Here is a 14,524-nt window from a genome sequence, read left to right on the forward strand (position 1 = left end):
AATCCTATAGAGAGCTAAAGTGAAACTGGAACATCATCTTCTGATTCAGAAGTAAGAAAACGTTTACATTGGTAATAATAATTATTTCATATTTCTGGTGTTAGCAGCCTTTAACGAACACCATTTCCTACAAGCCAAATGCTGTCAAGGGTTTAATGTCACCAGCTTGACACACCAAGGCCGGTCAAGCAGCTGTGACTGTGAGAATGGTCTATAATTGCTGGCAACAATAGCATAACTTTGACCTATTTTGAAGAAAATCCTCAAAACACAGAAAGAGGTAGAGGTAAGGATAAGGATGAAACAGTTTAGATGATGTATCCTACGCTTTCTGCTGTGCTGGATATCCTCCGTGGATCATGATGGATTCAGATACTAATAGCAAGTGCTGAAAGTTCTCTTAGGACATAGATAGTGAACCCCAAGAATACATTTCACATTTTCATAAAGACCAATTCATTTCTGTCTACATGTGGCTCAATTTTAGATGGTCAAAAATTACAGATGGTACCTTTAAAGTGCAGACTTTCAGCTTAGGTTGTTTATCAATGTTGTTAAAGCTTGAAAATGCGTATTGGTACTCCTTTATTAAGCTCATATCAGGTTCTGTTTAGTTCACAGTTTAAAAAGGAAAGTAAAGCATGGCACCTAAAGCTGGTACTTATTTCTGTTGCCTTGCTGTTTCTATATGTCTTACTTTTTTGTGTGTGCGCTGAGAGGGCCAGCACTGGTTGTGTTTAATAAAGGAGGAGAGCGCCTCGGAGTCTTCAGAAGCAGCGGTTTTATCACGACTCCGTCCCGGAGAAGAAAGCATCTGTCACTGTGGCCCCGTCGGATCACTTGCTCACTAGTCGACCTGACACTGACGCAGGAGGAAGTGTGTTCCCCTTCCTTGTTTACACGCCACGCATGTCACGCTACTTTAAATGTGGAGGAGAGAGCAGCAGAGATGCTGTATGAAAGGCCTTATAAGGCGGAGAAAGGGAGGAGACAGAGGAGGGAAAAGGCAGATGAAAGACAAGAGCAGAGCAAGCGAGGTAGTGCTATGAAGAAGAAGCTGAGACAAACGTGGGCCAGAAGGGTAGAAGAAGTTACACACTCATGCAGGAGCCTGTCGCAGAAGGTGGAGGAAATATTATTTACAATTTATTCTCTGTGTTGTCATTTTTTTCCTATTTGGATCTCAACATGTCTCAGGTTGCCAAGCAGGACAGAGCAAGTGAAACTTAAGACCTCAGTTTAGTCACATGTTTCTGTGATTGGCAGCTTTTGATGATCCACAGTATTTGAGTCATCATGATGCAGTGAAGGACACCCCTCTTCATGTCCAAATAGGGTCAAAACAAGGCAAGGATTGTTAGACGCTGATTTTCAGAAATTCCTCTATATTTTTTGTTTTGAAAAAAAAAACAGTAAGGTAGACTAAATAAGGATGTGTTCACCTGGCCTGTGTGTGTGTGTGTGTGTGTGTGTGTGAGAGAGAGAGAGAGAGAGAGAGAGAACAAAGAGCAAAAGTGCAAAAAAGAGAGAGAAGACGAGAGAGGTTGACATTGATACATGTTTGTCCAGGGTAGGAAACAAGTTCAGAGGATGTTGCCTGACCCACTCTTTTCCCATGGCACAATGAGCAGGTCTTATCACAGGCAGAACTATAAACTTATAAAGTACATTTCCTCTTCAAATTCTCTCTACTCCATCTTTTCCTACAGTTCCCACACTCACATTTGCTTTCATTAAGCCACAATCAAAGGAAAATATTACAGTTAGAGAAGCAGTTTCCAATGTTGTGGCTGTTGGATCAACCTCAGTGGTGTGTGAACGGGAGCTTCTTTGCTTTGGCCGTGGTCAGTTCAAATGTTCTCAGCATGGATATGTGTTTATTTTGCTCACTGGATAGATGCATTTGCCATCATGTCCTTCACCTTGAATAGCTTCTTCTGTAGAGCTGGCTCTTTTGGAAATGTTATCTTAGCGCTGTCTACCTGTAGCTACACATTCTACTTTGAGATTAGACTAATTTTGTTTCATATTACACACTTCACGCCTGCGATGACTGGCTGTGCACAACCCCAGTGTCCTGGACCACTTTAGGCTCCAGATTCATGTGTCGATACATTTTTTGCAGAGGTTTTACAACTGGAATGTATGCACATGCATGGAAAATTATAACTGACAGGGGCCCCGGGCCCTGAAACAAATGGGGGCTCCAATTCCAGAAAGCACAGAGGGTCCTGGTCCTGGAGACAGCTAGCTATTAGTATGAAATGCTTTAGGCTACAACAGTATTGTAATGGGGCCCTCAGACTCTACTGAGGACCATGTAGGGCTGTAGTCTCTACAAATGAGGGGCTCAGTCTACAGTCTCAGGTCATGCTGGGGCCCCATATGGAACATGCTCGCCCTGGGGCCCCTGGTGGGACAGTCCAAGCTCACACATGTGTGAGATTTTTTACAATATTAATCTTTAAAAAGGCCTCTCCTTTTTCATTTCTATTTAGTTTTTCACAAAACCTCTGTCAGTTCTTTGAGGCCAATTTTTTACAAATGTCAGACTTTTCCACTGTAATGCAAAGCTATATTGAGCCTTACTGAGTCTTGCAATTGAATGAATGGGATAAGAAATAGATAACCTTCACCTTTGTTTTGTTTTTTTGTGTGAGGGATTTGTAAAAATGCTGTAGACCTAAAATGTAAAAGAGAAGAATCACAGGGGAAATGAAGCCAGTGATTCAAAGAGTTTTGCTTTTTCTGAGGTTTCCATGACCATCACAGGTCAGTTAGGTTTTCCCCATATGGCACCAGCACAAGTTGTTGCATGTTGTTAGAATTGTTCAGCTTTCCCTCGGCTGAATTACCTTCATTTACAACGTTCACTTGATGGCAACAGGGAGTCTGAACCCCAGCTGAAGACTATTAGACAGGACGGTGAAACTTCTTCACCGCTCCCTGAGAAAAGTGAGCTTGTCACTCGGTGAAACTTGCTGGAGCTCGTAACGACAGATCAAACAGACTGGAATAGACCAAAGACAGACAGGGCGTGTGTATTGATTGATAGATAGCTTAGTGGTGTGTGACTTGTGCGTTCGCTTTATTCTGAGCTTCCTTACCAGAACCAGGGGTATTGTACAGTGGAAGCAGGTAGAGCCTCAGCTGAAATGCTGTTTGAGGAGCAGAAACAGTGGCCAATGCTCTGTGAATACACAACTTTATTCTTTTTAAAGGGACAGCTCAGGTTTTTTGAAGTGTGGTTCTATGAGGTATTGATAGTCAGTGTATTTACCTGCAGTAGGTGGTGGTTGTGTAAACTGTATGCAGCAGTAGTACATCACTTAGCTTCCATGCCAGCACAACTTTCTGCTTATTCAAACTGGGGACGTGCCGACTGCCGTCTACTGCAGCCACTATGCCTTAAACATTAGACTTCAGATTCACATGATCAACATGTGAGCAGATGAGATGCAGTTGTTATTTTTTGATCTGAAACAACATGTGTGAACAAGGTGTGTGCAAGGTGATGACAGAGACAATGGGTGTGAGTGTGTTTATGTGAAGTGGAGGTGTTACTGCTGAACTACGTGTTGTTTGAAGTGAAGTGGGAATTAACCTGTTACCCTAACAACACCCTGCCAGTGCCATAACCTGATGGAAGAAAATAAATGTACACTACAGTATTTCTACCGGTTTGACATCACCGTTGTGTTTTCCCACAATCTAGTGCTGCAAAATATGGTCATCTCCTCTCACCAGTTTGGTAGTGCAGTGGTCTGGAAACATGCAAAATATGTTTTTATGCATACGATGACTGGCATCTATCAGAGGGTCTGTTTGGCTGTTTTGTTGCCTCTTATGCAATTATGAACAACCTGCTTATGCTCAATCTGAATTCAAAAAAAGATGATTTAATGTTAGATATTATCTATCACAACTAATTTCCGGAAATGTTCCTGTAATCGGAGGACAAGGCTGGCGAAATTCTGTATTTCGGTCATTGTCAAGAAATTCTATGAAAAGCCACTTATTGTTACCTCCATTGTTGTGCTAAAAGTAACACATCAATGAGCCGCACTGCTCTGGGTGACATGTTGCTTCATTATGATAAGCACGGGCATGAGGTTATGAGTTCATCCCACATACACAATGTCCATGTGCCATAAATACTCACTTAGAGTGCCAAATGCATATTCATTCGCAGTTAAAAAGTCCCAACAAATGCACTTTTTGCTCCTGTTTGAGGAACATTCGCTAAAAACGTCCCGCTCTTTTAGGGAATTACTTAAGCTATTTTGTTTTTACAAAACTATGTATTGCGCACAAATTTTGAAAAATGTACATTTTCACAGGGGTGTCCTGGTGGATAAGCCTTTACAATTGAAGAACAGGATGACAACAATATATTCTGTTATTTTTTCTCCTATTTATAACTGTATCACATTAATGTTGGCCTTTAAATAACAAAAACATCAAGACTTATATATATCACACATCAAGTTGTTAAATTGCTAATAACACAGTGATCCTAAATCGAATAACTAACATACTTAATTTTGTTACCGTAGCTGAAACCTTCTGAAGCACACTTGAAACCAACCAGGATTTAGTGCTGGGCGTATTCTGTTTTGCTGATGATGTGCTAACAATACACTTTCTTTTCCTTCCTACCTCTTGCTCTCTCACTTTACAGGCGATTGTTTATGAAGGCCAAGACAAGAACCCAGAGATGTGCCGAGTCCTGTTAACTCATGAGATCATGTGCAGGTGAGAATGGGTGCATCTATTTCCTCTCTCGTTCCAGCTTCTACTTTTCCTTCTACACCCACTCCTCTCCTCTCCTCTCCTCTTTTCTTTTACAACATGCTTTGTTTGTCTGCAAAAAGTTCTCAGCAATCATGCTTCTGTACTCAGTACATTTCTTATTTTGTCACCCTCATTAACCCCCCCCACACATACGCACCCAGACGCTTACATACGCATGCACATGAAGCCATATCTGTTGAGGAAGATGAGTTTTAGCTATCAGAGTCGTTGCTTTAATTATAATCTAAAGATGAATTTCTTCGGAAGTAGGTTGGGAGGAAAGTTCTATTTATAGAGGCATTTCACAAACCTATCCTATACAATAGAAAATGTGTGTGTGTGTGGATGCATGCGGGGTGTGTGTGTGTGGTGTGTGTGTCTGTGACGCCTGGTTAATTAGGACACAGAGAAACTCATTAGTCAATCTGAACCCTCCTGTTGTTTCATGGCTAACAAATGGGCCTTCCTTCACAATCTGACTATAAAATATAGGCAGGGTCTCACACACACAGACACACACACACATACACACACAAGACAAGACACAAAGAAGTATGCATATGCACGTTCACTCCACACACCACAGTTATAAAAATTCAAATTTAGCACATGAATTAAGTTGTTCTTATTCTCTGACCTTGTCACTGAACAACTTTAACTGTAACAATATAAATTGGGGTTCATCTATATGCACAAGCAGGGATTTTAGCTGTGAAATCAGGCACACTAATATTTTATTCTATAGCTCTCTGAATAATCTGGCAGTTCAGCTGCAGAGGTTTATAGAACAACCCATTGAAATTCTGATGTGACTTACAAGTAATTTATAAATAAATTGAATTTGGCAACAGATTTTATCGTAACTTATTGTTGTTTATCATGTGGGGAATGCATTCCATGTACAGTATAGATGAGCCTCTGATATTCAAACATTTCCTCTGTGGGAGCAACAGTGCAGCATCGGAGCAGAAAGTACGACTTCTGCAATGAGTGTAAACACTCGCTTGTCTGCAGCAGCAGCTGAGGTCAAAGTTACGGCTGTTGCCTCATGTTCTCACATGCTGATTCTGCAGCGGGGGCCTCACACACAACATGCAACGCAGAACAAAGAGCTCAGGGCGTCCATTAATCAGTGTGGCTCATTGTCATCGTGGGGCTATTAGCCATATGCTCCCAGCCAATCTGCCACCGCACAGACCTACATCGCAAACCACGAGCACATGAAAGGTTTTTCTCTAGAATGGATGATCGAGGCTACTGAACTGTTAGTATCGTCTGTTGAGTACAAATGTTGGCTTTAATGCATCTATCTGTATTTAACAAACAGTTGTTTTCTTTCCACTTAAGAATAAGAATAAGAATTAGAATATTAATAAAATCGATTTATATAGCGCTTTTCTACTAACAGTAGTTTCTGTATCAGCTTGTTCCAGTTCTTTATTGAAGCTAAATGATGTTAACACTGAGTGAAATATCCACATGGTTTTCCGTTCTGTCAAATGGAAGTATTTGAGGTGTTTTGTGCATTATTTTAAAGCCCTTCAGCCTGACATATTTGGTTTCTTTGGAAACTTTTGGATCTCCAATACAATTTTAAATAAAGTTCTATGAGTTCGAACAATGTTTGGGTGCACACATTTGTAATGACTGACCAGCAGTGGATGAAGGGATTTAAAAATGTAGATGAGAAATGATGGAGCAAATATTTTACTTGCAGCTAGTGCTTCTTGAAAATGTGGACTACTTTCATATTGAAATGCTGGATATCTCATTAGGGAATGATACTCAAAGATAGACTCATTTATTATAGTTTTTTTATGAAATGACAACACAACTTATGAACAAATGCAGATGAAAATTTAAGCTCAAATAAGGGAACCTTTACTGGCCTTGACCGTGAGAGTCAAACATCCAGGCAAGACAGCTAACTACTAACGATTATGTTCATTATCGATTAATCTGTCTATTTTGATGATTAATCAATTAACCATGCGGCCTACTCAAATTTAGATGCTGGAAACTGTGAATTTTTGTCATTTTCCCTTGATAAATGATGTGAATGATTGATTTTTCTATTGATTAATTACAACAAAATAATGAATTCCATTGTTTATTACTTATTTTCACATAAAGAACAGGTGAAAATGACATCTCCACTTCATACTATTGAGACGCTGCTGTTTAAAAGTGTGTGTGTGTGTGCGTGTGTGCGTGCGTGCGTGCGTGCATGCGTGTATGAGTTGGGAGGAGGGGAGGCAGGAGGAGACCAGATGATTAGATCACCAGGATCCAGAGCAATACGTGCTACATTACCCCATCCCGCCCCTCGTTTTCCTTCCCACTACCCCTCCATTTATAACATCTTCCACTCTGCTCTCTTCTCCTCTTCCTCTGCTGTCCTCCCTTAATCTCCCCTCCTCATTTACCCGCCCCCCACACCCTCACCCATCCTTCCCTCCCTCCCTCCTCTGGCTTATAGCTTTCCTCTTTTCCCGTGCTCCCCATTTTCCCATTCTTTTATCTCCCCTTTTCCTCCTCTGCTCTGTTCTCCAACCGGGACCACGAAGTGACCCAGTTCATAGAGCAGCAGAAAGAGAGGCAGTGCTGCAGATAGTGGAGACAATGTGTAAGGTGTAACGTATCAGCCTCTTTCTTTCCACCTCTGCCATCTGTGACGATGGGAAACCTGAGACGTCTCCCCTTCCTCTTCTTCCCACCCTCTTGTTTTAGCTTTCCCTCCCACGCTCACCCTTTCACTCTTCCCCACCGGCTTTATCCTTCCACTCCTGCTCTCACATTTATTCATAATTGATGCACGCAAAAAAGGTTTGACAGACTTGTTGTACATATGTGTGAATTTTGGTGCGCATGCCAGGTATTTTTTTTACTTACTCGTGTGTGAGTGTGTATCCCACCCACTCCTCTTCTGAGCCTCCGGCCTCCAATCCTCTCCACCCTCCACCTCACCTGTTCATCAGTAAAATTAGAAGAGAGTGAAAGTTGTCATGTATTGTGCATGGCAAGTATTCTCGCAACTAGACTGAGTCTTTAGGAATTCAGAACTATAGAATGGTGTTGCTGCAGATCTAAAACAAGTACACACCGTTTCCAGGAAGATTGTCCTGTTGGTCATCTTATTCATGAGGCAATGAGAACATAACATGATAAATAAATGATATAAATGATCTCTGTGTCTGTTATTCACTGTTATTTATGACATTATTTCCAAGCAAATTGTTTAATGCTTAAGGGACAGTTCACTGATTTAGTATTACACTTACATAAAGTCGGAGGACTAACAAGAGACATGTTATATAAAGAATGTTTCTTATATGGATTAAGATTCATAAATGTTGTATCCTACATGTCCCAAAATGCAACTTCCATGAGACACTCCCTGCCTGGTAAATTCCTTTGCCTATCAAACTCCACTTCCCATACTTTTAAACACAAGGCATCGGCTCCAAGTCTCCAAGCACAATGTCAAATGACCCTAATGACATCACTATGACATCATCAGGTGGCTATTTTCTCCGATGTTACAAAGCTGCTGTAGAGCCACAGAAGATGTTTTGTTGACCCATCTGTCCACCCTCCTCCCTCAGTCATAATTATGACTACAGGGCAAGAAATGCTGTTTTGGGGCACTTGCTGAAACAACTAATTGTGTCGTTTCACTTTGGACGACAGTGTGACTGCACAAGCAACACTTTGATTGATTATTGGTCGGGGCCATTTGGGCAAAGGAGGGTTGGGATCTGGGGTGCACCTGACGCTGGCCAGTGTGAACATCCAAGGGCCCATGGACGTGTTAATGATATATTTGTTTTAAAATGTAAGAAAGAGCCAGTCAACTCACTATCAGTGTTTCATCACAAATGGCTCCCCTAAAAAGTGTATTTAATGTCATATAAGTCTGATTTTGTCCATGCTGTTAGTGTAGACAGATTTGAATAATTTTTATATCAGTGTAGACAAAACACACAATTTGCTCCAACACTTTGAACTTTTATGTTCCCTGTGTCTTACTCTTTTTCAACTTTGTCTTCTTCTTCTATTGTCTTTCCTTCTCATAGTCGGTGCTGTGACAAGAAGAGCTGCGGAAACCGTAATGAGACGCCCTCAGACCCTGTTATCATCGACAGGTACTGTCTATCACTCCTCCTCTATCTTTCTCTCTCCTACGCGCACACACACACACACACACACACACACACACACTGGATGAAGGACTGTGTTGACCAGTTTGAATGGCAGTGCGTGGCGGGATGTTTGTGTGTTTCGATGATCTCCTGTCACTCCTTAAATAGATGCTCCCTAGATAGGATCGATGGCTTCTGATGAAGACAGAGTGAAGCATTTTGAGAGGAATCATAGCATTTATGAGTCAAACAGCAGGACTCATAAATGTGTGTTGAATTGCTGAAAGTAGCAGCAATTCAACTAAAGCACCACACACAAACACACACGTTTCATTTACACGCGCACTTCAGTAATGTATTCATTGACCTGTGCAGAGGGGACATAAATGCACATCAGCCGCTCAGTTACTACCTCATATCTGGCAGATTCAGGCACATGCACACACACACACACACACACACACACACACACACTGATGCACATCTTCAGACTTGAGTGAACAAACAGTGCACAGATGAGTGTGTGTTTCCTCTACTTAATGCAAAACACAGAGCTGTTGACTAGCAGAAGCTGTCTGCCGTTTTTGCTGCCACTTTTTTCCCTACCTGTCTCTCTCTTTCTTTCTTCTTCCTGTCTCTCTGTCGAAGTAGAGGACTGAAGTTATCCCTCCCTTACCCACCCCTCCCCCCCCCCACCCCTTCTCTCCTGCAGCAGCAGAGAAAAATGGGTCATGAGTAAAGAAAAAAGTGACAGAGAAAAACTGAAATGAGATCCAACCTCATTTTAATCTGATTTCTTCCTGGCATTTGTTTTAACCCTCTGTGAGCAGGTTTTTCTGCGTGCACGTCTGCGTGTGTTTGGAAGAGCAATTCACAGAGAGTGCAGTCAACGTGTGCCGAACTTTCACGACATTATTAGAAAACCTCGTAATATCTTTTTTGTAAACCAGAAGAAGGTAAAACCCACCATAAATCACTTTGCAAAATATAGAATTATGGAAACATAAGTAAAATTTTAATGAGATTACATCAAATATCACACAGTATGACCTAATATAGGGTAAAAATTGATGATCATGTGAAACTCTTTAGTAATATAGAAAATAATCACATCACTTTGGGAGTGAAAACCTTTTCTTCACGACTACTACAAACTATGTACGTACCTGTCCAATACTCTGGTATTTTTAGTGACTCTCATGGTTATCAAATCTAGCCTTAGCATAGCTAGTTTTGAGGATATATGCTTTTCACTTCAATTCAATGATTACACATTTTGGACTATGAGTAAAGATGTTTTTTTGACTTCTTACAAACTCCATTTAACAAATTACATTGTTACCAACATATAAAAGTCTATTATCAGTTTCTGATTCGTGGCGTTTTGGTGGGGAGGTGTAAGGTTTTAACATCAAAGCAATTATTTAGGACTGTTTTGACAGTTGAGACAGCCTTTAGAAGTATTCTTACTTTGACTTCCACCAAAGACCACAAAAGAAACACATGTTTAAGGTAGCGTAACACCTTTTACTAGGGTCATATATGCATGGACTGGTGTTTTATGTAATTTTTATCACATCAAATTCAGTTAAATCAAATCAAATAACCAAGACAAATATCACAGTAGTTTGTCATAGTTGACACATGGAAATAAATTTCTATCAATGTCATGTATGATGTTTTGTAAACAAGGGTTTATATTCTACTCTTTTCTAGCAAGCCAAACACCTTATTCCCACTTTTCCCACAGGATTCTGCTCTCCTTTCACTCCCCTCCCCCACTTATTTTGTGTTTGGAGAAATCTTATGAAGTGGATAAACACTTGTGTGGCAAAGTGAGCTTTGATGGAGCCGTTTCAAAGTGCACAAATCTCGGTTTGTGTTTGGGTGTCCTATGTAAGACACAAAGTGCAAAAGGCTTCATGATCGACAGCTACACATAATTGTCAGGAAAATGTTTGCGTGTGTGTGCAGGACATTATAGTATCTTAACACCACAGCCACATTCTTCTGTTTTTGTCGTCTATCTCGGACGTCTCAGCTTACACCCCATTATGTATCCGCTTGGAAGGTGTGTGTGTGTGTGTGTGTGTGTGTGTGTAGATCTGTGTGTGTGCGTGGGTGGTTGGGCTACTGAAAGAATAGGCGAAATATTAGATTTATATATCATAATGTGTATGTTACAAGACTGTTCAGAGCGTTAATGTTTGGTGACTGTTAGTGTGTGTGTATTTATGTGTGTGTTTTGTGGCTCGAGGAGAGGAGCAGAGTGAATTGTGGGAGATGTCAGGGAACTTGGTCAGGATGGAATGTCAAGGTTACCGTGGATACCGTGGGATACTTCCTGTTGCCCCCCACCCCCTCCCTACACACACTAACACACACACACACACACTTTGCAGTGGTTCACAGCCTCTCAGTTTAACATCTGGAACTCTGCTGTTCGACCCAAACATGTGGAGAGAGAGAGAGAAACAAAGTCAAAAGTCAAAATAAGAGCTATAAGTGTGTCACTGCTTGTAAACAGGCAAATATTTCCAACTGAAATCACATGTAGTCGTCCGCGTTAACAGCCTGCTGTGCTGTTTTCCTGTGCTGCTCTGTGTACTATGATGCAGCTAAGAAAAGGGCAATGATTGAGTTACTCTGTGGCTTCTTGACTGATCAATGTTTATGAGGAAGCCGTAGCAGCCAGTAATAAAGGATTGCATTTATCTCTGTGATATTGTTTGTGCTCTTACAGTTTTTATGTCAAACTGAAAAGAAAACTTACTTTTTTGTCAGCTGTTTTTCTGATCTATCTGTTTACTTAAACACACAGAAAACATATGATTGTTAATTCATCGAGGACCAATATGGACGAACAATGGTTGAAACCTCATGGTGCTTCGGTGGTGCAGAGAAAAAGGCTCAGTTTTAGTTCCGAGCTAGCGCTGGCAGGGATTCTGGTTTGACTGTCCTCGGGTGGGAAGCCAGTGGGGGATAATCTTCTTGTCACTGCACTAAGGACTCCCATTGGCTGTTTGTAACACCTGGACAGAAGAGTGTGTGCTCTAGAAAAGAGCCTGCACCTTCATACATGCTATGCCAACCTGTTGAAAGTCTTAGCAGCAGTCACTAGCAGGACCAACAGCAGAGTTAAGAATGCTGCCCTTCCCATCAGCAGGAAATACATCAAATTAAGAAAATGAGTGACTTCAAAATGCCATTTTATTGCGACATTATATAAAAAGTAATGCTCCCAGTGTTTATCACTCTTTAACAACACACTTCTGGCTACCGCATTTATTTGTGGGTTACAAACAGGTGAAAGAAAGGAGTGTTTGCATGTGATTGACAGCTCATTCCATGGTGTCGGTGAGGATATCAGTCCTTGTGTGCATTTGTGTGTGTATGTGTGTGACTGACAGCTAGCTCATCGGGCCAGTTTGTGTGTGTGTGTGTGTGTGTGTGTGTGTGGCCCAGTTAATCCATGTTGTAGCACAGTGAGTGTCCCGCCGCCTCTCAGGGTTAATATAGGGTTAACGACATGCAACGATATCCTATCATACGCCTGCTTGACTCCTAAAGAGCCACATCCACTCTCCTTTTCTTGTATGTGTGTATATGTGTGTGTGTGTGTGTGTGTGTGTGTGTGTGTGTGTGTGTGTGTGTGTGGCTGCCATTCAGGCTCCCCTCCTTGTATCTTCCACTGTCTTTCAATCACTCAACATCCTCATCTCCTATTTTTATGTGTCTTTCTTCTCCAACACTTCCACTCCCCCCTTCCTCATCCCTCTCTTTCCTCCTCTTTCTTCCCCTTGCTCCACCTCTCACACTCTCACCCCCTCTCTCTCTCCTTCTCTTTTTCCTTCTTTGACTCCATTTTACTCTCTCTGTGGCCCTAAGGGGTTACCTACCTCACTGCTCAGTTCGCTGCCTGTTTAGACTTCTACGATTGGCTTAATAGGCCCAGGCTGTGTGTGTGTGTGCGTGTGTGTGTGTGTGTGTGTGTGGTGGCAGAGGGTTATAGTCCCAGGCAGTGTGCGCTCAGAGCTTAGATCAGTGTCAAGACTTGAAGAAGGCGGTTTGAGAGTGTGTGATACTGTGTGTGTGTGTGTGTGTGTGTGTGTAAGGGGGTTATGGGTACCAGTGTGTGTCCTCTCAAAGTCTAAAGGGGCCCACATAAGCCTAAGGGGTTTAAGGGGTTCCCATGTGTGCTCTTGTCTTCTTGTGTGTGAGTGTGTGTGTGTGTGTGTGTGTGTGTGTGTGTAATCTATAGGGTTAAGAGGGGTCACAGCTTGAGGAAGAGACGATGGGAAAGAGAGGAAAGAGGAAGGAATGGGAAAACGATAGAAGGAGGTGAACATGATAAGAAAGCATTTACAGGGAGTAAAAGGAAGAAAGGAGGAGCAAGAGGAGGAGGAGAGCGGGAGGGAGGAGGCTTGTCTAGGCAGACAGAAGAGAGAAAGGAGGAGCAAAGCAGGATTTGTTTCAGGGGATAAGAGCTTCAGTCTGGGGAGTCCTGTCAATCACAGAGCGCTGAGTGGGGGAAGAGGGGGCGCTGTCAATCAGCTGGAATTGAGGAGGAGGTGAAAAAAGGCGATGAAGGGATTGAGGGGATCTTCTAAACGATCTCTTCATGTTTTCTGCCTTTGTCTTCCTCAATCTCTCTCTCACTCTCTCTCTCTCTCTCTCTCTCGTCCTAGTTACCAAAATATCTCTGCCAACCTGGTATGTCACTGTTCGCTCAACTGTCACTGTCTGACGCACACACATACACACTCACTCACATATCTAAAATAGATAGTGAGATATTATGCTTTCTCCTCTCCTGACCGTCCTCATCTCTCCTTTCCTTCTTTGCCCTCCTTTCAATCAGATCTTCTCATCCTCTGCAATTTTAATTTGCTTAATTGGCATGACTATAACTACGTTCAGTGTTGCCAAAGCATTTTGGGATTTTGTAAGATTTATGTAAGAAAACAGAACACAACAAATAGTTAGCACATAGCTACACCAAATACACTAAACAATACAACTAGTCCCAGTTAGTGCTTCATGTAGCATTACATTTTAAAAATATCTTGGGATCTCTAAAAAACTTAAGGAGGTGGTATTATGGTTTTTGGATTTTTCCCTCTCCTTTATTGAGTTATATATCTTTTTTGTGCATGTACTAGGTTTGCAAAGTGAAAAAGCCCAAAGTCCACCCCAAAGGGAGTTCCCATCTTCCACAGAAAATACTGCTCTGAACTACCTGAAAACAGCTTGTTTGTAGTCCAGCCTTTATTTCCCTTTTTTGTGACGTCACAAGTAAATACGTGTCAGAATGCTCGCCGAACAACTAGTCCGACGCGCCCTCAAAAACACTGATGGAAAAACACTAAGCTGCAGCACACCTCTCCGCTCCCTTCCAAACACTAGCTACCCTCCAGGCAGTCAATGGACATGTAACAAGTTGTTACTGTGATGTAGAGACAGAGCTCAGTTAAAACTTTATGGATGAAAGATACTTTTGTTACATATTTATACCTCACCACTCTGAAACTCTTGCTCCAGTCCATATTGCCAAGCTGGTCGGCAACATGTAGCCTACAGCTGAATCG

The 14,524-nt window shown here is 41.8% G+C and overlaps 1 protein-coding gene across 6 annotated transcripts in view; it reads left to right on the forward strand.

Moving 5' to 3' along the window:
* Window positions 1-14,524, forward strand: part of LOC123963524 (transcription factor COE1-A) — an 88,394-nt gene that overhangs the window by 5,484 nt on the left and 68,386 nt on the right. For all 6 annotated transcript variants that reach the window (XM_046040429.1, XM_046040428.1, XM_046040431.1 and 3 more), the window contains 2 exons: window positions 4,682-4,755; window positions 8,871-8,939. In XM_046040429.1, coding sequence (XP_045896385.1) covers window positions 4,682-4,755; window positions 8,871-8,939 — 143 coding nt within the window. The remainder of the gene's footprint in view (window positions 1-4,681; window positions 4,756-8,870; window positions 8,940-14,524) is intronic.

The sequence above is a fragment of the Micropterus dolomieu genome, linkage group LG23, assembly GCF_021292245.1.
Source record: "Micropterus dolomieu isolate WLL.071019.BEF.003 ecotype Adirondacks linkage group LG23, ASM2129224v1, whole genome shotgun sequence".
Classification (NCBI taxonomy): Eukaryota; Metazoa; Chordata; class Actinopteri; order Centrarchiformes; family Centrarchidae; genus Micropterus; species Micropterus dolomieu.